The sequence below is a fragment of the Saccostrea echinata genome, unplaced genomic scaffold, assembly GCF_033153115.1.
Source record: "Saccostrea echinata isolate AGI-Se365-2 ecotype Australia unplaced genomic scaffold, CSIRO_AGI_Sech_v1 ptg000032l, whole genome shotgun sequence".
Taxonomy (NCBI): domain Eukaryota; kingdom Metazoa; phylum Mollusca; class Bivalvia; order Ostreida; family Ostreidae; genus Saccostrea; species Saccostrea echinata.
This window is the reverse complement of record NW_026889781.1, coordinates 4261636-4287444: the sequence shown is the minus strand read 5'-3', so window position 1 is coordinate 4287444 and position 25809 is coordinate 4261636. Positions and strand designations below refer to the sequence as shown.

The 25809-nt window shown below is 32.3% G+C and overlaps 2 protein-coding genes across 2 annotated transcripts; one reads left to right on the top strand and one right to left on the bottom strand.

The window, feature by feature from the left end:
* The first annotated feature begins 10922 nt into the window (after positions 1 to 10922).
* Positions 10923 to 14883, top strand: LOC133197961 (uncharacterized). Its single transcript, XM_061334121.1, has one exon. The coding sequence runs from the start codon at positions 10923 to 10925 to the stop codon at positions 13770 to 13772; it is 2850 nt and encodes a 949-aa protein (XP_061190105.1). The 3' UTR covers positions 13773 to 14883.
* Positions 14884 to 20575: 5692 nt separating this feature from the next.
* LOC133197857 (piggyBac transposable element-derived protein 4-like) lies at positions 20576 to 22736 on the bottom strand. Its single transcript, XM_061334043.1, has 5 exons — positions 22639 to 22736; positions 22286 to 22468; positions 21457 to 21629; positions 20848 to 21114; positions 20576 to 20757 (listed from the first exon to the last, which is right to left on the bottom strand). Exons 1-5 carry the CDS (start codon positions 22734 to 22736, stop codon positions 20576 to 20578), a joined length of 903 nt encoding a protein of 300 aa, XP_061190027.1.
* Positions 22737 to 25809: the final 3073 nt, after the last annotated feature.

Here is a 25809-nt window from a genome sequence, read left to right as displayed (position 1 = left end):
ATACATGTACATGTGTATAAGCATAAGTCATGCCAAATATTATATATTGTAAAACACCCCTTGCTTATATGTTCTTGACTTATATTTACATTGAATTTCACCTTTTGAGTTTGGAAAGTAGGGAGGTCATCTGAATTATCTGATTCTGATGGGGAGAGTTGTCTCATCCATGAAGAACTAATGCCCTGCGATTGCTTTCTAGGAGATCTCCTAACCACTGTAGTGGGCACCATACTTCTGTTTTTCTGATAGAGAAAAGATAATTTATGATTACATGTCAGAAACGGTGATTTTGTCAGTGTTTTTAAGGCAAGTGATAAAAAGTGGGATAAAACTTTTTTCTAATTCTTGAAATTTTTATTGTTTTCATTTATATTATAATTTAAGTTCATATGTATGTGTAGAATTTTTAACTTGCTCTTGAACTATTTATTATCCAAATTTAATTTCATGAAACATCCATTGTTTAAGTATAGGATATTTTCCACTTTCTTCAACTGATAATGATTATATTCATTTAATAATGACATACAAAATACTGTATATCCTCGCCTATAAGTCGCTTTTTTGGGAGTTAAATTTTGGTCCAAAACTCTATGTCTGACTGATAGATGAGTCATAAAAAATTGGCATTTTACTGGACAATGTATTTATATAAATACAATTCCAATGCTTATCGTTTAACAAAGTCCGGATGTATTACATCATTATGTATTTTAAGATTATACATAAAGTACAAGTATAATTTACATATTTTAATAATTTTACTTTTACCTTAAATGTGTATTACTTATTTGTCTAATGATTTAAATTAAATATCGGCATCATTTTTAAAAAATGAATTGAAACCAGGTTTAAACATCAGAGCATTGATTTGAAATTGTCAACCGATTCTGGCAATAAGTTGTACTAACTTAAAAGCAGGTCAATGGCAAATCTCTCCAAAATAACTTCAAAACATACTATTATTATAGGCGGACTGACTTATAAGCGAGTATATACCATAATTATTTTATTCATAAGAAGAATCCCTAGTTTTATTCTCACTTGCACTGGGCCTACCAGGTGAAATTCATATTCATTTAAAAAAAATAGGTAAAAATAATTGATCTGAAAATACTGAATGTTTGAATATATATCCCATATCCTTGGAAATAAATAAGATTTATCTGTACTCAATAGAGATTCTAGAATAATATTATTATTTTCACATTTTTATTTTCATAATGGGTTATGTATGATGCCTAAGAGTAGGACAGGTATGTTGTAGTGCTAACTCCCAATAGAGCTCTTACCTTTTGTGCTTGGTGATCATGCTGCGAGTCTTTGTCATTTCCAGACTCTGACTGAGAAGGCTGCTGGGTTTGAGGATCACTATTTTTAACAGCTTTTCTTGGAGACCTCCTCACACCTGAAAACTGTATGTTTAATGTCCTTTTTTTCTGAAAGAGAAGACAAACTTTTTAAAGAATCTACAAGTTAAAAGTGGAAAAACTTAAGCAAGGATAATATTAAATCATGTGTTTCACTTTGGAATATAATGTGACCCAAAGGAATGGACTAGAATATCCTTGGAAATATCTTCAGTAGTAAATAAATACATGCAGTACTGATTTAAATTGCCTTAAGGAAGAGATATGTACTGGGATAATGTCTGAGAAAAACATTTTTGAAAGAATATGTCAATTCTATACTTAGAGAAGTAAAAAAAAATTACATCTCTTTTAAAATAATCAATTTAAAATAATTTGTAATTTTTTTCATTAAAGTTAAGTTCCCCTAAAAAGACAACAAAGCACTTTTAATTTACAAAGATTGAAATCTCATTATTGATGATACATGCATGCATAAATGATATAAGGAATTGTTTTAATTTCATATATAGGAAAATTTGAATTTACCTTTTGACTTTGATTTCTTTGTTCTATATCATCTGAATCTGAGGAAGACAATGGCCGTACTCTGTGAACAAATGTTCCTGTTGCAGTTTTCCTCGAAGATGAAACAGGCTGCTCCTGATGTTTCTGAAGAACAATTATTTAAATTAATCCATGCAAATTCATTGGTGAACACACACAATTACAACATCTATGCCAAAAATCATAATATCTAACTTGTTCAAATTTATGAAATTTATGACTATTGAACATGCATAATTTAATTATAACTGGAATTGAATCAATATTTGTATTTCTTGCTATTTTAAAAACACTCAAAATCAACATTCTTAATGCCCTCTGTACATGGAGAGTTTAATTCGCAGTAAATTAATGCAAAATAAACTAATGCGAATTAAAGTTTACTTCTACTGTAAGGCTAATCAGTAAGGCTTTTATGAGATTAACAACATTAAAAAGATCTTATCAATTAATGTCCCCATCACCCCACCTCCCCCAGGATTTTCAAGTCTAAGATAGTTCAGGTTTTTTTTCTTTGCTAGTCAAATATTTTTGTGCCCCCCCCCCCCCACACACACACACAATTTGAAAAACATATTTCTGCAGTCTACAACTTGAACCCTTCAAAAAGCTCAACAATAAAATAATTAAATGTAACAATAACTTCATTTAAAACTATATTGTATGGAACAAATTTCATAACTTCGAAATTAAAGTGCCCTTGCACATATATTGCACAAAATAATCTTAAAGTGGAAGATACAAGTAAGATATAGATAAAAATATCTGGTAAAAAAAAACACCAAAAAACCCCAAAGCATATTAAATGCTCTTTTGTTTTAACAATTCAATTGCAATTTCTTCTGCTAGGCTATCTGAATATCTATATGATCTGAAAAAATTCAAATATGGGGTTCCTTTACAGGGATTTATCAATGCTGATTTAAATACTGCTAAACAGTACCTTTCCCCTTTGAAAAAAATGTGACAATTCCCTTTAAGCTACAGAAATTCCCCTGATTATACAAACATGTAACATTTTAAATATTATTTATTTATAAAAGTTTTAGAAATGACACCTAGATTAACTCTCAGAATGCAGATTTTTGCTTCATTTATCTGAAAATTTCCAGGGGAGCATGTCCCGGGACTTCCTTTGTATATTCACGCCCAGCATAATGTCAGTGGCGTATATTCCATACTATGGCAAAAAGGCTGTAGCCTACACATCATTTCCTCAGGGATAAAAATTTGGTTGAATAAAGGGGCGAGGAGTTAGTAATAAATGAATGCACAGATCTAGAAGGGGAGAGGGTCTTGAACCCCCCCCCCCCCCCCCCCCCCCGAATTTGCAGAGTTTCTAAAAGTATATACTGAAGCAAATGGAAAATGACTTTGGACCCCCCCCCAGAAAACGTGGACACCACCATCACCATGAAATGTGTTTTTCACCTTTGGAAATGAATTTTACATTTTTTTTTCTTGGTTATTTTTTGGTTTTTTTTTTTGGTTTTTTTTGGTTTTTTTACTTGTCAAGAAATTTTTGGGTTGGATTTTTTTTTTTGACAGGGGTGGACACCCCCCCCCCTCGCCCCCCCCCCCCGAAAAAATTCCTGGATCCTTGCCTGAAATTGTACCTATTAATTTAATTTTTTTGCAAATGCCAAAAAAGCATTCTTAGCAATCCACACTTTTATACATATCCTATTATGCTTACAGTTTTACTTTATATTTAAGGACAAAACTATTCCCATAACTGGAATTTTTTAAGCCAAAATAAAAGTGCTATTATTATTAAGTCTGTATCAGAAAATTTCATCAAAAGCAATAAGTGCAGGAAATGAAATTGATAACTTGAAATCTATTTGGTTTGTAGGAAATTAAACGTATTGTTCGAATTTTGATTATTCAGTAAGAAGGTTTCCATATTTTCTGAGCAGAGTAAAAGGATAAGTTAAGAGTTCAGTTTTGTTAAGTGGTCTTCATATCACAATATAAACTGAAAATATGTCTACAATATTATTTTTACTGGCCAGATTAAATTTGTAGATGTCTGGGTTTGCAAAAATGATTCCTTTGACCCCCCCCCTCCCCCCCAATACCTCACTTTGCACCTCAGGTTATAAATCTGTGACTTCACACTAGCCTACACATTATACGCCACTGAATGTCGAGCAATTATTCTCATTTTTCCCCTTTTACATGAAAAGAGTAGTCAAATAAAATATCTAGATCAATCCCTGCTTTAGCTTATCGAAAAAAAAAGTTAAATCTAAAACAAACCTTTGTTTGTGGGGTTGACGTAGATAAGATAGATTCAGAACATTCGCCTCCTGATGAAAAGTGAAGATGTAAACTTTCCTCCTCAATCTCTGTTGCCTCTGAATCCCAATCCATCTTTTTTCCAAATGTAATAAAACATCGGACCCGACTTCCATTTTTAAACTGTGTGTGAACAAAGAAAGTAGCCGCGCATGGAGAAGGAAGAATCCTATTGGTTAGTTTTTAACTAGCTGCTGATGTAAATTAGTTCGGGGATTTGGAAGCTTTTTCTTTTTTCTTCAGATTTGTAGTATACTTTCTAAAGAACATTGCATCAATTTAAAACGAATCATATTGATTTCAACGATAAGTCTGAACCTTAAGATATGTATATAATTTCGTATACTTGGTAAAATACAAAACAAAACAAAGCGAATAACGAATACGTCGACGTAGAAGTTACTGATGCTGAGAATCCCCGCCTAGGAGGTCTTCGGAAAAGTGCGCCAACAACAGCTCAACGGAGAACAAAGGATTGCCATGTAAGTATGTCCGTAGTTAGCATGATAAGCATTTTGTAACTTAAAATTCATCTTTTGTTCCTAAACACGATGAACGTTCATTTCTAGAAGAACGCAAAGCACAGCTAGGTCTCCATCCGAATCGAGCAAGTATTAAATTCATGTGATGAAGAGCTTGTGATTAAAACCTTTTAAGAGTTCCGACTGTTAAGTTTCAAAATCATACATTATTGTTCTGTACGGTTTGAGCATGTTCACAGATATATCTCACAATATGCATGTTGGGCCCCATGGTTGAGAGCTTAAGAAAACTGAGACAATTTTTTTTATTTCTTAACCCTGAGGGGGAGGGAGGGACTTAAAAAAATCAACTCAAATAATTCTTAGAAATTAAAGGATTAACAAACCAAAGAAATAAATTAAAGTTCTTTTTATTGGGGTGGAGGGGGTGAGCTATTTTATCAGTATAATGTCTCAATTTTTAGGTTTAGTTTACTAAACTTTACTTTATATGACAAAGAAATTAAAGGGGGGCACCATTTAGCATCATTTTTTTTCAATTAGATGTACAAACTAAACTATTCCAGTGTATTTTAAGAGATTAGAAACAGCAATGGCATCATCTCGGGTCTTTCCGTCAGAGGTTGAAAAAACAACCTTAAATGTATTAACATCACCAGATGTTAAAAATTTATACAACTTCCTATTTATTAAACTATAGGATAGACGGAGTTAAAAGTCCCTTCTATAGTCTATTTTAGATAATATCTTTACATTTAATAAAGTTTAACTTCATACTCCACAGAAAAGAGGTCTTCCCACATTTAGTTTAAAGTTTGTGAAAAGGGAGGTTGTCATGGCGTCTATGTAATACATTCGAGGTTGTTTTTCCGGTAGTTGGAAAGGCCCGAGAAGTTGCGATTGTAGAAACAGTTGGTACTTTTACAAAAATAGGGGACACGTACCTTTTGGAAATATTTTTTTTATTTATCAAATATGTTTTAAAATTTTTCTTCATCAAATAGTTTGACTTGTACATTCATAATTTCATCAAGGTAAAAGTACTGGGTACTGGCAGAAAATGAAAGTCCTACACAGATTAAGGATATATCAATTTTTTATGAAAAGTAACAAAAAAATTAACCATGCCTCCCCCCCCCCCCCTGAAAACATGGACCCCTTGTAAAATGTTATGAAAAGCTATCCCTGAAAAATACCCCCTTCCCCCACCCAATAAAACACATGCACATCTTTCCTAATGGAAAAGGTTTGACAGTTCAGGCAATTTTTATAATCTATAATCATGACAATTTCTTTATTGGCAAAATTATAAGTCCATACTCAAAATTTATAGGGAATTGTTAAATCTATTTGATCAAATTTTTATGTATAGAAAAATAGAAGAGGTATAATAATACATATTTTATTTATTTTGTACATTGGTCTTACTCTAATAGGGTTGTCCCTAAGACCTTGGGGTGGGGAATTTCCCTGTCAATAATGATGTAAACACCGGTTATTCTGGTATTCCCTTTCATCTCCCTCTTAAGGAAGAAACATCAGATCCCGTCTACTTTTTTAATATCCCCTACTATTTGAATTCTTAGGGACAATCCTGCTCTACATGCTTACATGTACATAGAATGTTCCTTTTTATATAATATTAATATAAACTCATAATGTTTGCACTCTATAGGCAATTGTAGAGGCATTAAATGACCAAATTTTATTTATATTATCGTTAATAATGATGCATTGAATACAAAGCAAACTTCATTGAAATAACACCCTGCTGGTTGAGCAATAAATTTTGCATATATCTTGTATCTGTGATTAATAATCCTGTGTGATTATAAGAACACCCAGGGTCTTGATCCATTAGTGGGTCTGTCATAAAGATAACAATTTACAACTGTAACAGTGGCCTTAATTGACATCTAATGGCATGTACATATACACACTAACTTGACAACATCTTGGACATGCACAAAACAGTGTTATCACTGTTTAAGATTCAAGATAAGTATGTTTTCACAGAGGGGGGTGTATTAAGACTCTTTCTTATCTGCCCTGCCAAAAGGCCATTAGTTGCTGATGTTTAATTATCAACAGGATATTGTAGATGTCATAATGTTGTGTAAATGAAATGCTTATTCAGTATTATTTATAGTTAAAATCCACTTGTGACTTGTGACTCTTTTGTTTGAGCACTCCATTATTTTTCAGGAATGGGGAGTTGCAAATTATATTGAAAACGGTATTTGCTATGTTCAAATTATCCTTCCAGTGCCTCTACTGAGGAAAGAACTTTGAAAATTTCGTTAAATTTGTTTTCATATTAAAAAAAATAAAACCTTGGTACCATTGAGAATCAATCCCAGTATCCTCAACATGGTAGTCAAACACTTATCTCACTATGTTATCGAAGCTGTTGACAGAGATTTAAATTTCTTTATAACACTTTACTCGCCTTACTCTCTCTATATATATAAAATACTACTAATATGTTCAAGATATATTTATTGTGTATATTTTATATATTTTTTATGATATATTAACAAACAATAATTACAAGCATTTAAAACAGTGGATTTTAAGCGGGTTAATATACTCGTAGTGCTCCATTCCTTAAAAGCAGTGGGCCTCGGCTCCATTGCTTTTAATGAAAGGAGTGCTACACGAACAATAGCCTGAACATAATTATGCATATGAATATATTAATCAAATTTATTACTTAAATTTGAAAAATCATTTTCTGACCTTTGATTAGGTACGTGTAAGTCTTAAATAATAGTTAAGGTATTTACACTTATAAGATGAAACCAAATTACCAATTGATTAATTGTACATTTAAAACTTGAAACACAATTAAAAAAAGAGACTGATGAAAAGATTAAAATTGCAATTCACAGAAATTTTAATTATTTCCTAAGACAGAATGCCTATGTGACACTGTACATGAAGCATAAAATAAACATGAATATAAGGATATAACAACAAGCTTTATCATCAAAAATCAGTTCTTAAAACTGAGAAAATCAAAGAGTTGGATTAAGAACAAATTTGGGAAGGGGGGGGGGGGGGTAAATTCAATGACTCAATCTTAGAGATGCTGATCAACATTTAAAATGGAGGAATTTATCATTGCTAATTGTAAGAGATTAATTAAGAATAAAATTTGCTTTTCACAGATTGTTAAATTTAGTAGTTTAGTTATTTTTAGAAAGAAAATTAATGTTGGGGTAAATTATGACTTAATTAAAGCAGAACATGCAGATAAATTTAAATATGCTTGAACTTTAAATCTCATTTCATCCAATTTATTACTGAAATTTAAACAGAAATAGGTAATAAACACTTCAGAATTTTTTTTTTTCAGAGTTTGCATAAATGAAATATACAAATCACACATTTTAAAATTCAATTTATAAGTTGTATTACTTGTACATATTCTTTAAGATAATAGTATAAAGTGGTGTATTAATACTTTTTTGGGGCATAAATTAGGGCTGTCACGAGTACCCGAAATAACCGAGAACTGCGGTCCAAGTTGTTTGGTTCAGTTCTGGTTCCATTTTACCGGATTTCGGTTCGGGTCTGGTTTACATATTAGAGTCTGTTCAATACAAAAAATGGCGTCAAAATCAAAGGAATGATGACAATAACAGTGATAAATAAACATCACAACTGAAATCTACTTTATTCCATGACAAAAGACTTGTGACGGAAGTATAAGATAATTATCAAAACGAGCAGGAATGGTCAGGTTGTGGCTAATAGTAGGCCAAGTCACCGATGTCTAGTATAAATACTAACAGAAAATGTGACATTGCTATGATCATACCTATGGCTTACATACATTGAGTCTAAATCTGTTAATATATCACTTAAAAAAAAAAGAAACATACCAGAAATGCATCTGAGGTGTGTCATATTAATTGTGTACTATATTGATGGTATGTCTTACAGATTTATGGATAGTAAAGATTTTGCAAATGAGAAGACAACACAAGTAAAGAGGAGATCAAGAAGAAGAAGAGATGTGAAAAGAAAAAGAAGACAAGAGCTGAAAAACCAATCTTCTGCACCAGAAAAGGCAGAGGATTTATCATCATCTGATGAATCTCTTGGAACATTTTGTGAGAAATACGAAAGGGAAGGAGAAGGAAAGAAAGGTGTGATATGCATTTGTGTTGTTTTAATCGATGTAGCCAAGTAGAAAGGAATAAGTGTATACTTTTATCACATAATTTAGATGCATGTATATTTGCTAATTTTCAAATTAAATATTTTGAGCAAAATGTGATATAAATTTGATTATCTGATTGACTGATTTTACAAATATACAAAACAAAATTGCATGTAAAAAATCTTTACAAATCTTCTCAAGAACAACTGGGCCAGAAAAGTTGAAACATACGTGGAAGCATCCTGGGGTAGAGTAGATTCTTAATTATTAAAATCAAGACCCCTGGGGTAGGGAGGGGAGCACAAAAGGGGAATCCAAGTTCCACATTGAAATATATAGAAAAAAATCTTTAAAAATCTTCTTCTTAAGAACCACTGAGCCAGAATAGCTGAAACTTATGTGGAAGGTTCCTTGGGTAGTGTAGATCGAGATTCCAAATTGTAAAAATTATGATCTCCAGGGGTAGGGCGGGGCCACAATAGGGAATCTAATTTTTACATTGAAATATATTCAAAAAGTCCTTAAAGATCTCCTTTTCAAGAACCACTGGGCCAGATATGCTGAAATTTATGTGGAAGCATCCTGGAGTAGTGAAGATTACAAATTATTAAAATCATGACCCCTGGGGGTAAAACAACACAAAATACTACTACTACCATTTCCTATAGAAATGAACCATAGTACAAAGTATTTGAAGCAGACTATTGCTGGAACTCTTCAGTATCGGAGGTTTAAACAAATCTATAGGTTATTGTTATGAAAAATCAACAACTTTATATTTTGATGGATTTAAACTTTTCAGAGGTAAGAAACGTAAGTTTTATGGTGATAGGGAATTAAAAGGATGTCCAAAGCAAAAAGTTGAAGTGGACAGCTAATTCATTTCAGTCCGTATTAATAGAAAAAAGCGGTCGAAGTCTGGGCATGAAGCCCCGAATGAGATTATGTGACACTGGTCTGAGATCTGTAGAGACACCAGACCAAAATTTTAGTCTCTACGGATCTCGCTGAGATTACATGTTTCAGTGCATGAAATGAAGAATTTTTATAGTCACATTTTTACTTTCAAATTATTTCTTTTCATTTCCATAGTCACAAATCCAAAAGTCGTACATACAAAAGCAAAACCAACTGCTTCATCTTCAACAGATTTGTTTGATGACCCCCTTATGAAAAACTTCAAATCTTATATTGTGACGAGGAACAAGCTGAAGAAATTTTGTGGGATGTCTGTTGTCAAGACACCTGAATAAGGATTGGTGGTAAGCAAAATTATTTTTTTTTTTACATCATTAGATTAGGTGACCTTAATATAAAACATAGATCAGTGCGGTCTTGATTTATATAACTATAGTCTCTGACTACTTTAAATAATACATGTACATGCTTAAAGGCGTAATTTGGACACAATTTTTTGACAAGACATTCAACCACAAGTAATAAAAAAACTTATCCAGAAATGATAAAGAAAATAATAATCACACGTAAATGCTACATCATGGTAATTTTTAATATTAATAATTTGTCTATTTTCATTTTCTGCTTTATACCTGAGCCGAAGGCTCAATTGAGATTTTCTGATCAAAATTTGTCCGTTGTCTGTCATCATTGTCGTCATTGCCGTTGTCGTAAACTTTTCACATTTTCATCTTCTCAAGAACCACTGGGCCAATTTCAACCAAACTTGCCACAATGTATTCTTGGGTAAAGGGAATTTAAGTTTGAGGTAATGTAGATTCAAATTTGTTCAAATCCCCCCCCCCCCCCCCAAGGAGATATCAATAAAAATTTTCTTCTTAAGAACAGCAAAGCCATTATGTGTCATATTAATTCAAAAACATCCTTAGGCAGTGTAGATTCAAGTTAGTTCAAATCATACACCCCCCTCCCTCCCTCCCTCCCCCCCCCCCCCAACACTGAACTGATTTCGGCCTTTTCCAAGCCAAAGTGCTCAGGTGAGGGATGTGGCCCCTGGGCCTCTTGTGATATATGAATATTTAGTATTTAAATCAAATTAGTGAATGTACCCAATCCTTTGTTTGCAGTTCCGTGATGGATCATTATAAAAGAAAAAGAAAATATTGCACAAATTGCAAAGAGGAATTTTCTAACAGATATTTCAAAAGACATTTGTGTAAAGATAATAATGTAACAGATGTGGAGGAATCCAGAAATTATGAACCAATTCCTGAACCAATGGCTGAAGAAATGCCATCTACTTCCTCCAGAAAGGAAGACTATTCACAAGCTGTGGACCCTGAACCTACGTTTGAATCGGACAATGTTCCGGAGGATATATCTTCAGATAGTGAAGAAGGCACTGATATAGAGGATGAGGAGCTTGTTGAAATGTTTATGGGGGAGAGTGAAGGAGAATCTGAGATGCCTACAGAAACAGACAGAAACCGTGAATATGTACAAATTATTTTAAAATTACTGTTTAGGTGGCAAGCAGTTTTTTTCATTTCAGATATGGCCTTATCATTCATTATCATGCTGATCAAATCAATTTTTTATCTTGGCTCATTTTCTTCATCATTTATTGCTGCTCTTTACAAAAGTTTTCCATCAACATTGTATCAGGCAAATAGTTCAGTACATTTTAAAAAAGATAATTTCAAGAAATATGTTGTATGTCCAAAATGTTTTTCTCTGTATGATTTTTCCCAATGTTTACAAATTATTGAGGGTAAAAATGTGTCAAAAAAGTGTAACAATGTTGTCCAACCAAACCATAAATTAGCCAATTTCAGAAAGCCTTGTGGAGAAATTCTTTTTAAATCTGTAACAGTAAATGGAAAGATAACTTTTGTTGCTAAAAAAACATACTGTTATAAAAGTCTTAAAGAGAGTATCCACAGGCTTGTAAAAAAGAAAGGTTTTGAAAACTTGTGTGAAAAGTGGCGTCATCAAACTTACACTGATGATGTGTTGAGTGATGTTTATGATGGAAATGTTTGGAAAGAATTCAATGGTGAGAAGTTTAATTTTTTTACAGAACCAAATAATTTTGGACTTATGTTAAATGTTGATTGGTTTCAACCTTTTAAGTATTCAAATTACTCAGTAGGTGCCATATATTTGTCAGTTTTAAATTTGCCACGAGAAGAAAGATTCAAAAGAAACAACATTATTTTGGTAGGATTAATACCCGACTGTAAAACTGAACCCCCAACAAATACATTTTTACAACCTCTTGTAGATGAATTGCAGGAAGCATGGGTGGGGTACCATTTAGATAGTTATACATCTCCTTCAGATCCTGTTAGTTTTAGGCTGGCACTTCTGTGTGTGGGTTGTGATGTTCCAGCAAGCAGAAAGCTTTGTGGCTTTTTAGGTCACTCTGCTACTTTGGGATGTAACAAGTGCATGAAGCGTTTTGAAGGAGTTATTGGTCAGAAAAATTATGGGGGGTTTAATGTGAGGGAATGGGTTGAACGTGATAAAGATTCTCATATGAATATGGTGAAGGAAATTATGAAGTCAAAAACCAAAACAAAAAAAGAAGAGCTAGAAAAAAAGTATGGAGTCAGATATTCTGTACTCTTGGAGCTAGAGTACTTTGATCCTATTCGTATGACAATCATTGACCCAATGCATAACTTGTTTTTAGGAACAGCAAAACGTATGATGACCCTATGGAAAGATAAAAAAGTACTCTTGCCCGATCATTTTGAAAAAATACAAGAAAAGATTTCAGGTGTGTATTGTCCATCAGATATAGGAAAGTTGCCCAAAAAATTTGCATCTAGCTATGGTTCATTCAATGCTGATCAGTGGAAAAACTGGACGATAATGTTTTCAGTGTATGCACTTAAAGATCTCCTTCCTAATGATCATTTTGATTACTGGAGAAAATTTGTTCTTGCATGTAAATTTTTATGTTCAAGATCATTGACGAAAAACCATGTAAAAGTTGCACATTTATTGCTGATTTCTTTTTGTGAATCTGTTGAAAGAGCATTTGGTGATGAGGTCATTACACCAAATATACATTTACATGCTCATTTGGACAAATGCCTGTATGATTTTGGTCCTGTGTATGCATTCTGGTTATTCAGTTTTGAGAGAGAAAATGGAATTTTGGGTGCATTTCCTACAAATAACAGATTTGTTGAGCTGCAACTCATGCGAAAATTTTTGAAAACTGTGCATGTTGTTGATATTGATTGTAAAGAAAATATTGGCCAAGATTTTGGGCCTGAGTTTGAAAGAATTGTTTCTATGATTGATAGTAAAGATAGGGGCACACTTGCTGAGATGAATATGTGTCAAAATATCAGTTTGTCAAAAATGTCCTCTAGAAATGTTGAAGTGAGCATGTGTGATTGGACATTAGGTATGATAAATTCTGTTTTTTCTCATTCCACTTTGAAAAATTGTTTTTTGAATGAAAGAGATTTTTCATATTTGAAACATCTGTACCAAGTTTTATATCCAAATGTGTTAATTGAAAACATTGAAGTGTGTAATACTTTTCGTTCCACTGAAAGTATCAATGTATTTGGAAATATTATTGGGACCAAGCGAGGTCGAAGCAATCGATCCTCTATGATAATTGCACATTGGTATGGCAATAATGGACAGATATCTTCATTTGAGAACATGGACCTTAAACCTAGGCCTGGACAAGTTGAGAAAATAATTTTGCATAATATTCTTATTGAAGGAAAATCACATGTCCATTGCCTTGCAAGGGTTAAATGGTTTTGCAAAGTGAATGAAACAATGAAAAATTATTTTGGTAAACCAGTTGAAGTTTGGAAGGCCAATATGTATGAAATTGAAGGCCCTGCTAGTTTTATTCCCATTCAGAGAATAAAATCCAAATTTGTTTATGCTTTTGAGAACTTGCAAGGGATTAATACCATTGTTGTTATACCACGTGAAAGGTTTTTGTAATTAAAATTAAATATGCTATGCAAAAGAAGACTTTCTTGAATGTATGTGGCAAGCATATTCATTGGATATTTTGTTGTTTAGATTTATTAGTATTTCTGGCATAAATAAATGTCTTATTTCTGCCTAAAAAGGACATCTTTGTACATTTTTCTATGATTTTTTTTCCTCAATGCTGCTGGGTAGTTTTTTTAAATGGTTATGCATATATATATATTTTTGAGCACTTTTATTGTTGTTTATTTTGTAAAGATAAACAGAAGCCGGACACATAAGACTACATATTTACAAACACACATTGATCACTTCAGTCCATACACAACAAAAACTTGTGAAGTCGGGCACATACAGCACGTGTGAAGCCGGACACATAAGACTACATATTTACAAACACACATTGAACACTTCAGTCCATACACAACAAAAACTTGTGAAGTCGGGCACATACAGCACGTGTGAAGCGGACACATAAGACTACATATTTACAAACACACATTGATCACTTTAGTCCATACACAACAAAAACTTGTGAAGTCGGGCACATACAGCACGTGTGAAGCCGGACACATAAGACTACATATTTACAAACACACATTGAACACTTCAGTCCATACACAACAAAAACTTGTGAAGTCGGGCACATACAGCACGTGTGAAGCCGGACACATAAGACTACATATTTACAAACACACATTGAACACTTCAGTCCATACACAACAAAAACTTGTGAAGTCGGGCACATACAGCACGTGTGAAGCCGGACACATAAGACTACATATTTACAAACACACATTGATCACTTCAGTCCATACACAACAAAAACTTGTGAAGTCGGGCACATACAGCACGTGTGAAGCCGGACACATAAGACAACATATTTACAAACACACATTGAACACTTCAGTTTATGCACAACAAAAACTTGTGAAGTCGGGCACATACAGCACGTGTGAAGCCGGACACATAAGACAACATATTTACAAACACACATTGAACACTTCAGTTTATGCACAACTTTAAAATTTTTTGTTCAGTAAACACAATTCAGCAAGGGCCATGATAAAGTAGCAGAATATAATTTTTCAAATATATTAGTTTTTATATTTTGTAATTATTTATGTAGCAAAACTTTGTTATTATGCAAGAGTTTATACATATTTATTACCATTGCATTCATAATGTACAAGGTATTATTTGAATTTTTTAAATTAAAATTTTATTTTGTGAATAAACGTTTCAATCTTTTGAAGGTGTTTTAAAGTTTTGTCGATTGTAAAAAAAAATTGTATGGAGGGAACTTAATTTTTTTCTAATCTTATCTTTTTTCTAATCTTATCTTTACATTTGTTTGAAAATCATGGGTTATCCTTCATAAAAAGATTCATTCTAAAATCAAATTTGATTAAATGTCCTGATTTAAAAAAAAGAGGCGAAACAAGATGGACAAAAAAATTAAATATGGATAGCATGTATGCATTTCATTTTCATATTATGAAATCCAGCCTGGAAAGATAAATTGCAGGTCTGTCAAAACATGTCATCACATTTGTTCATCTTCAAAACAACTGCAGAAGTCAATTAACTTAAAGGTTTTTTAAAAAAACAAAAACAAAACAAGGTTACCTTTACCTAAACTTTACTTAAATTATAGGTTATCTTTCAGTAGTTTCATATATGATAATTTTTATATATATATACAGAAAAGTTTAAATACAAATTAAAGTTCAACTGTATATACTAAAAGCAAGAATGGTCACCTTTGAAACTTTTGTTAGAAGTAAAGGAGCATAAAGTTTATGTTTTATGCAAAGTAAAGAAAAAAAGGTGACCTTTCATCATTTGTTGTAAGTAAAGAAAATGCAAAGGCGATCTTTAAAGATTTAAATTAATGTAAAAGTACTTAAAGATAACCTTTACTTCTTTAATTAAATTAAAGTTTAGGTAAAGGTAACCTTGAATTTTTTAAAACCTTTAAGCTTATTTACTTCTGCAGTAAAGTTTTGTAAAGATAAAATTTCAAGCAGTGTAAGGTATGTTATACGTCTGCTTTTGAAAAAAATTTGGTCTAAATCACTAACTTCAAAATTTTCACTCATTCTTGTCTATCCTCAAAAGAAGGCGTGGCCGTTCATTTGAACAACTTTAAATGCCCTTCACCCAACGATACTTTATGTCCTTCACCCAACGATACTTTGAGGCAATTTTGTTTAAATTTGCCCAGCAGTTCTTGAGAAGAAGATGATACTGTAAAAACCTGAGGATAACGACAGCAAGACAAACAACGGATATAAATTTTGAGAAGTCACTTGAGCCGTCAGCTCAGATGAGCTAACAATAGGGGGTAGGGATGACCCTTAAGCTCTTGCCCAACATAATACAAAATACATTTATAGCTCTTCCTATTTTTTTGGATGCATAGGTTAAGTAAATGTATATGTTATATGTAAACCACCAACCTAAAAGCTTGAGGTGTAACCCAGGTATTTCCAAGGGGAAAGAAAATATACCCTGAACAAGGATTTTAAACAAAGAGGTTTTCTGACCTTCATGTTCCATCTATGAAAAGTAGTGCAAGATCACAGCACACTCTCCACCGTACGAAAACTCCTTGAGTGAAATATGAGCCCAACTGAGCCAAGGGAAGAGAAAATATGCTTTGGACAAGAATTTTTCACAGAAAGGTATTATCGGCCATAAATTTCATTTGGAAAATTTATTCAAGACCCACATAAGATTTACACCACTTCTCGAATATACATGTTTTAATGTACAATACTCCTGAGGTTTCTCCCTCACTGTTGTTAATATTTCAGAAAGGAGAAAAAGAGGCTTGGTGGAACATTTACTGGAATCCGTTATGTATCTTTGTAAGGATTTTATGTAGATTAGGATTGCAGTATACATGTAGGTATGGTAGTTCAAGTTCAATTTCATTGTAAAGATTAATTTTAAAAAAAAAATATTCAAAATTGACATAAGATTTTTAAGACCTTCCTCTATACAAAGGGAACTATGAGTAAAGTTGAATAACCATCCGCAGAATTAAATCCAAGTTCCTCCAACATTCAATTAAAATAATAAACCTTACGCAGCTCTGTTAAGGCTGTATAAAGGGGGCGGGGCCTAATTTATACGGGAAAAGTTTACTGTGACATCACACAAATATAGCAATTCCTCACAATAACAGAATATGAAATAATTTGCGAATCTAAACTGCATAAGAGTAATGAACTACATCAAAACTTACCACTGCATTCATTTTTGTCGCTAGTTAAATCCCACAAAGCAAGTTATAAACAAGTCACTGATCGCAATGCACTTGTCGACATGACGTCATCATGGTAAAGTTTGACGCATTTTATGTGCAGTGAGAGGCGGATCAAGTAATTTTTTCACAGTGAAAAATGCATTTTATTATTAAACAGAATATTATTTGAAAATCTTAGGTAGACCATTAATACAAATCTGAAACGTTTGTTTAGTGCCATTATTTAAAAAATATCGAGAGAATGTACTGAATTAATTCTACCGTATTTTTGTATACAGGGTGTGCATGTTTCACGCCGAGGTGCCTCATTAAATCGCCTTTTCGCAAGGGCATACACATAATAGATCTTGACAATTTTTTGAATACACATAATGGACATATTCCTTAACTTGAAAAGTGCTGCTGCTTTTCTGAAATCGATAGCATAACTTAATAAATACATAAAATACTTGGTAAAGGTCACACATATTTTGACATTAGCAAGATAACTTGAAATTTAAACTAATAAAATGCGAATTCTATTTAAAGCAGCAGCACTTTCCATAAACTACAAGTTATGTAGAAACAATCTATAACTTTAATTTTTAAGTTTAACTGGGGTATGCCCTTGCGATATTGAAATTTGTTTGTGACCTACATACAGTACACATTACATGCATTTATCACGTGACTATCAAATAACGTGACCAAACCAAATTTAGTACAGAGCGGGGTATAAAATGTTGTTTCAAAAAATCTTAAAGTCATAAGGTAATATAGTACCTTTACAAAATTAAAATTTATTTTAATAAGGTATGTATTTATGCACGTTTATATTCTGTTGATTTCTTCGAAGTACGCCTTAACAGTGCTGCGTACAAACAATGAAAGTGTTTTTACCAGCTTTGTCAGTTTGAACCAGTAGATATTGAGCATGTAATCTATCATATTCTTTGTTCACTTTTGAATTACTGAAGACAGAAGGATAGATTTTTTTTTCATTTCCCCTTAGCAGCTCAATGCGTGATTTAGCAGCTCAATGCGAGATTCATCATCCACCTGATGCATTTAATCCATCGTGACAAAGTGTTGAGGTTTTTTCTTTTATGTTTTGTCCGTGGCCTGGTGTAATTTTCCACAGAATTTATAATCTTTCTTAACCCTTTCTCTACCGGCGCATTTTACGTGATTTTGGAGACCTTTTGACAGAGCATTATCAAATTATTTCTAACTTTTTAATCAAAGGAGAAAGCTAGGCATAATGCATACCACTTTGTAGGGAATTTTTTAGAGATGATTTTTCATGACTACTCACATACCCAACGACTGACCTTATTAGTAGAAATGGAGGTCAAAGGTCAATTAAGTGCAAAATTCTATCATTTTTTTTTTTTATATATATACTTTTTAATCTTCAAACTAAAAATTTACAACGATGTAGGTTGAAATAGGAAATTTGGAAGATACTCACAAAAGAGCATTATACTGTACTACATGAATCACATAAACTTTTTTTTCAATTCTGTATATAATTACTTAAAAGGGGTTGCTTAGCAACATAATATTTTTTTTAATTTTCGGGCAGCAATTTTCGTTTTTTACTCATCCTAGACACATTTATGCATTCCAGCACACCTTAAAGTCAGATGTGAGGTCATAAAAATTAAAAGGGATATACAGAAGATAAATTGTCTTAAAGTTTGACCTCATTAGAACTATTTTTAGGAGGTCAAAGGTCAAATAAGTGCAAAAATTTCATCTACATTTTCAACACTTTTCAATATTCTTGCTAAAATTTTACACAATGGATGCTGAAATAGAAAATTCTGAAAACACTCTTTAGAAGGCATTATGCTGAACTGCAATATCCACACACCATTTAAGTTTAAATTTGTGTTTAATGACTTTTAAGTGGTTGCTTAGCAACTACAACATTTTTATTTTTATTTTTCGGCTGTATATGTTTGTTTTCACTCAATCTTGACACTTTTGTGCACTCCATGATATTGTTAAGTAAGATATGGAGCCAAAATAATGTAAAGGATATACAAGAGATTCTAATTGTATGTGCTGATGATCCTACTAAGATACAACTAAAACACCATTATCACATTAATCAATTTAATTGATAAATGAATATTTTTGGTTGCTAAGTAACAATACCCATAGTACAATTTTAACTAAAATTCACATTTCTGCCTCCATACTGTATAATATCAACATACTTACAAAGCATAATGTTTAGCATATATCAAATTATTTGAAAAGATATTCCTCAGACATATTCTATTAGGTTTTTAGCAATAATTAACCTTAATATTTTTTATGCAATAAAGGTCAAAGGTCATTAAGTGCAAAATTTGTGCTTCAGATTTTGTCTCTTTTTTCAAACTTTTCCTTCCACTATGAGAAAATAAATTAAAAATTACAACAACGAAATAGAGGCCTTTTACACTACTGTTTATTTAAAATAATTCAATTTGATTTTTAATAAATATTTTTGGCTGCTAAGCAACAACACCGAGGGAAATATTATACAAAAATACTTGAGGTACTATCCATTTGACACTGTAATGTTTCACTCTTCTTCCCTTAAAAACAGTTCAAATTAATTATCTAAAAAGTTATTAAAATGAAATATGTTTTTTTATAATGAATTTCACATTCATTTTACAAAGATCTCCAAATTTGATAAAAATTTAATTAAAATTCTGACAAACTAGCATGATTGCTTACATATCAACAAATGTATGGCAAATTACAACTATATGTAAATTTAATATAATTGATAATCAAGAAGTTGAACATAATTGTTGAGAAACTTTTATGCAATGTCATCAAGTCTCATAGCAGTTTAATATTTATATATGTACATATATTAGAATTCACTGGACATCAGAAATATGTACTTTAAAAATACATGATGTTTTTCATAGCTTTCTCTTTTTACATGACAAATCTGCACTCTTTCGAACATCTTCTCCTTCTTTACTATGCCATTTCTTAAAACAATTTCTGTCACTTGATAAACAAAGAGGAACTTGGCATGATGGACAAAATACAAGTGTCTTATAAATAGGAGACTTCTTCTTAAAAAGTATTGCCTCAGCATTACAAAATGTACAATCTTTTCTCTTATCTAAAAATTCAGGTATACATTTAACAACACTTTCTTTTAATAACACATTTCATTCAAACCCATCAGTGACAAAGCAAGTGATTCACAGAATTGAAGTTGTGCACACCCTGAAGAACAATTTGTTATCTGACTTTCATGCGATTTTCTAAATTCTTGAAAAAGAATATAAGAATTCACAACCATTATATCTAATAAATGAAAAAAAAAACAGAACTTTCTACCAATGATATTGTGTTCTTAAATAAGATGGATATCTATTTGTAAACTGGTTTGAAAGATCAACAGCTCCCATACATTTATTATAATTATTTGCTACTACAGGTTGTACTAGTTCTTTTTTGTTCCAAGTTAATCTAGATTTCATAGTGCGTTCACAAACAGTTGTAGCTGAACCCTGATGTAAAGGTGACATAAAAGTGACTACTTTACAGTCTTTCCACTGAACAAATACAAATTCATCAACTCTGTGCCATCTAAGTCACCACGTGTTGCTACTCTTTCCCAATTTTTTACATCTCTAAGTTCATCAGGTATAGATAAACTGTTTGATTTCAGTACCCCAACAAGGTAAAGTTTCCTTGCAAACAATTTTTTGCCAAGAGCTAAAGATGTATAAAAACAATCAGTAAAAAGCCTATACCCTTGAACAAAAAGGGATTCACATAATCTAAGTGTTACATTGTGTCCAATACCTTTCGCATGATCAGTAAATATGGTGTTCTTTTTACCAAGGTAAACAAAGAAGTCGTATGTGTACACAGACATGTTACAAGCTACAACCCAAAGCTTTATACCAAAGCGAATAGGCTTGTCATTAATAAATTGACGACTACCAGAGAACTTATGTTTTGATGAATCCATTCTCTCATCTACAGCTATTTCCCTGTGTGGCTGATATAATTCCTTTGACTTTTCTTTAACATGGTCAACCAATGACTGTACACGCGTCAACTTCTCAGCTGTTAAGAATAAGATTGAAAGCAATGTAAACTGTGCTTCACTGACCCTATCCGTAGTTTTTAGAAATGCTACATTTAAAGATAAATTGCAAAAAGTATTAATGTACTGGGATACCCTTTTAGATAAAAAAAAAGAAGCTGTAATTCAGTCATTTACTTTTGTTCAAGAACTGCAATGCAAACATTAATTTCCTGACTTATTAGCTTCAGAGACTGAGTTAATATTTATGTTACATACATGTAAATGCAACTGTGGCATATTTACAAGCTAATTGAAGGGTTTAAATGTCACAAATCTTCCTCAAGTACGAAGACATAATACATAAAAACAGTAAGAGAAACCTTTGTTGATATCAGCTGGAGGTGTTACTTGTAAGAAGGATAAGATGGCATGAAATCTAGTTCTCGACATATCTCCTGGCACTGGGTTGTTCCGATAGAGAGCCTGCGTTGACCTATACCTTTCTAGCATCTGGAACTTTACCACAGACATGTATAAAATAATTCCGAGAAATCTGAAACAAAAGTACATTTATTTCTTTTAAATAGTTATGGTTCAAGTTGTGCTGACCTTACATAATAAGGAATCTAAATAAGCATTAGTTTCATGTATGAATTAAGTTGTAAGATATTTCATATTTAGTGATTTGATGATGTAAATAAGTTGAATCTGATACGTCAAGAAACATTTGTTTAAAAAACACTATTACCCACTGAATAATGAAGCCATGCCCTCAAGCATAGCAACAGTCAACATTGCTTGATGACATTTAATATTAAAAAATATTATATTGAATGTGCAGAATTTAATGCGCGCAGGGTTCATTGTTCACTGTAATATTTGTATTAAAAATTCAGTATAATATAATAAATATTGCATGTTACTTTGTAGTTGAGTGAAACATTGGAAATTTTCATCCCTTGAAAACGGTTAAACCATTATCAATCTCAGCTGCACCTTGGTTGACAATAGTTTTCTTGGGGTGAAATTCTCCATGTTACATGCAACTACATGCAGTACATACTTATATAATATGTAATTGCAGTTTACAGAATCTATGGTAAATGCAAATGACTCTAAGGTAATACAAAAATAGCCTGAGCTGGTAAAGGTGATATTGAGGAAATTCACTTTATAATCTAAATTACATTAATTTAGAATTAGTAATACCTGTACAATTCCTCTACAGTGAGAGGAGTCCAATTCCCTTGACTTGCATAGGATGACCTTTCCCCTCTAGATATAAGTATTTCGGCATGATGATTGGTGGCCACATAGATCGAAAAAACCAAAGCCTCCGTCAAAAACAGTTTTGAAAAATCAACTGGTTCTCTGAACTGCCTAGCGCCATATCTGAAAGAAAACTGGACATATAAGACTTAAAGTATTTCTCATAACCCTGATTATGAATTTGGGAGCACATTCATAAAGAGAGTGAATAATGTTTCATGTTTTGTTTTCTCTAAACTATGCATGTCTATGGTATATATTAAATTGTATATGAGTTTTTTGCTATATTTAACCTTAAGAGCTGAATGCCAGGTTGTCTTTCTGGATGAAATGTGACAGTTCTCAGATCTGGTGCCCCTGTATCCTCTTCACTAGCATCTCTCCAGTGCATATCTGGGTTTGCGAGTGGATCATCACTGGCAAAATAAATCTGTGAACTCCCCACTGAAGATTGGGATACCAATGCCCTTTTATATATATTTTTTTTAAAATAACAAACACACTGCAATACATTTGTCCTCTATTGACCCTATAATTTTTCATAGTACACCACACCCCAATCACAATATTATTAGAAATTGGAAATGAAACTGAGAAATTAAAATCTGAATTGTACATGAAATTCACATATTATTAAAAAAAATTCTTTTAAATTCCTATGCTTTTGTTCAAAGTTCCAAATGACTCTCGGGTTGTGGTGGTGGTGGGGTGGGAGTAGGGTGGCTGCAGTTCTCAACTGGCAAGAAAATAATTTGTCTTGTTTGGTGCTACATGTACCACCCCCCACCCCCACTCCTCTCATGAAATTAGAATTGTGGAGTTTGGACAAGTTATATATCTTGTACATTTATATTATTTTATATATATATATATATATATATATATATATATATATATATATATATATATATATATATATATATATATATATATATATATATATATATATTTGGCTTGACAAACTTATAAGAAAACAAACTCTCTCAGATCATATTGGAAAGAAATAATCTGTCTACTAGCATTGAAATAAATAATTTGACTCGAAAGACTTTGCCCCTACCCCCCCCCCCCAAAAAAAAAATAAAATAAAAATAAATAAATAAATAGTGGCTCCCCTTAGAGAACCGAACCACATTCTGGTCAGTCAATTATTACTTGACTCCCGTCCTCATAATCACTGAACTAGGCCTAGGATATTACTTTATATGTATCATTTGTATACCCCGTTCGAAATGCAAATATCAGCAACGCGCAACATGCCGTGTTCCTGACCTTGACTGGACCTTAAAAATATATCACTATGTCTTACGCAAAATAATTCTTTGTAAATTGTTTAATTTTTCCCCTCATTACTAAGTTTCAATACTTTTATAAATATAGGTACTTTCTTTCACGAAATTGCAAATACACATCAAATTGATAATTTTCCTGATCAAAATTCTGACAAGTGTGTAAAAACAGTAGATCTAGACTTACACGTCATCAATATTAAACACAGGATCGCTTGGGTCAAGTGCATCCTGTTACAAGAGATCTAGGGCACCCTCTTCATCTGACGATATCAGGTCGTTTTCCATGGTCAAGCAGAATAAGTAGACTGTAGTTTAAAGATAATGCTGTGTTGTTTTCAGTAGAAACGGAAACACGTGGTGTCCATGCATCTGCACATGTGATGCGGGTACGATGCGAGTACGGAAGGACAATAATATGCGGAATTATTATGTTCCGAAAAAAAAAATGCTAAAACCTTTATAATAAATATTTCATGTCTTCCGATGCAGCATCTTAATAATTAACAAAATCCTTCTACAATGTTTGATGTAGGTTATAATTTTTAAATAATCACTCAGTTAAGCCTACATGAATAGCATATTTAATACTGGTATGTTGACGAAACTTCTAACATTTCTGCATTGAAATAGATCCTAATCAGAATAAATAGATTAAGTAAATAAATAAATAAATAACTATTCAGTATTGTTTTAAATTCCATGCATAAACTACACTTCTATTTTTTAGAGGTACATCTATACCATGTACATGTAATAAATCGTGTCACAACTCAAATCTTTCACATTACGTTGATCACTTTTTCATTAAAATTAACAATTTTTCTTCCTAGAATGCAAAACTTGAACTATTGTAGAAAGGCGAATACGTATCAGATTTTGATGAAATAAACACTAATGAATAGGAAATTTTCTGTACTCTTACCATCTAGATTTAGTTTTGCCTATTTCCATACCCAAATATGAGTAAAAACTCCTTTTATTTAAACTTGGCCAAAATTTCCCTTGGAAAACGGAAAAGTGATAAAATTTTATAAATTTTCACCACAAAAAGGAAAGAATTAAAAAAAAAAAATTATATACTCTGGAAGCTTAGGACACTGTCTTTTTGACAGTATTTGACAAAATTTATATATTTTACGCTGAATTTAAAATTTCACCAGTCGTTCAAAAAATCAATGTCGCATATCGAAATAACGTCATTTTGCAAAACTATACTCTAACATAAAAAATTGATATACTTGTTTCAAGTTAAAAATTCAATTGTGAATTTTATATAGAAAGAAAGTACATAAAATTTCCTAAACATTGATACTAAACATTATAATATTGTTTGTAAAATTAAGCTCAATAGTGATGTGTAAAATACGCATGCCTTTTTTTGCGCCATCGCTCAAATTGACCGGTACGGAAGTGAAGGGGTTAATATAACAAGGGCACCGCAAAGCGGAGATCCCCTCGTAAAAAGCATGTCTCTAGATCAAGATAGCATTCTACATCGATTCCGCTGCAAATTACGTTACTTCTGTTTCGCACATGACGTAACTAGCATACAAACACACATACACATGATTGCATTACTATATCCCTTCAAACTCCGTTGCTAGGGGATACAAATAGAGGAAAATTAATTTTCTTCAGAAACAGACAGTGATGCCAAAATTGAGTCATGAGAAACACTTTTATCCGTGTAAACACTCCACTTTGTCTTATTATATCGCCGAATTTTAAAACGTAGTTGAAAACGTTCTTGGAATTTTATGACATTCGTTATAATTATATATCCCAAGTTCAAGGGAGTTCATTCATACGGAAGCCTGTATATGCCAAGTAGAAAAAAAAAATTATCTGGCTGTATAAATAACTGGCGGCCGCAAGATAATTACTGTAAACCAACTGTTATTCGTGTCATCTTTATTCGCAATATGTCAATTTAAAACTCACCCGCGACAATTGATTTTGGCCACTTAGGAAATATTCTCCACAAATACAAAGCAAAATAAATGGTTCGCGGCTATTAATATTCGCAAATTAACGAAGGTCGCAAAACTCGCGGATACCTTTCGCACGTGAATAAAAGTTGGTTAACATTATTTGAGGGCAGCCAGATAATTTTCTGGCGTCCGCCAAATAAATAGATCTGGGGACCGCCACATAAATAACTGGCAATATTCT

Bases quoted from the DNA above. Each gene is read 5' to 3' on its own strand.
- LOC133197961 (XM_061334121.1), top strand. From the start codon at position 10,923: ATGGATCATTATAAAAGAAAAAGAAAATATTGCACAAATTGCAAAGAG.
- LOC133197857 (XM_061334043.1), bottom strand. From the start codon at position 22,736: ATGCACTGGAGAGATGCTAGTGAAGAGGATACAGGGGCACCAGATCTG. The intron at 21,630-22,285 runs GTATTACTAATT...CTTTTGTTTCAG, and splicing joins ACTGTAGAGGAATTGTACAG to ATTTCTCGGAATTATTTTAT. The intron at 20,758-20,847 runs GTATTGGACACA...ATACATCTTTAG, and splicing joins ATTTACTGATCATGCGAAAG to CTCTTGGCAAAAAATTGTTT.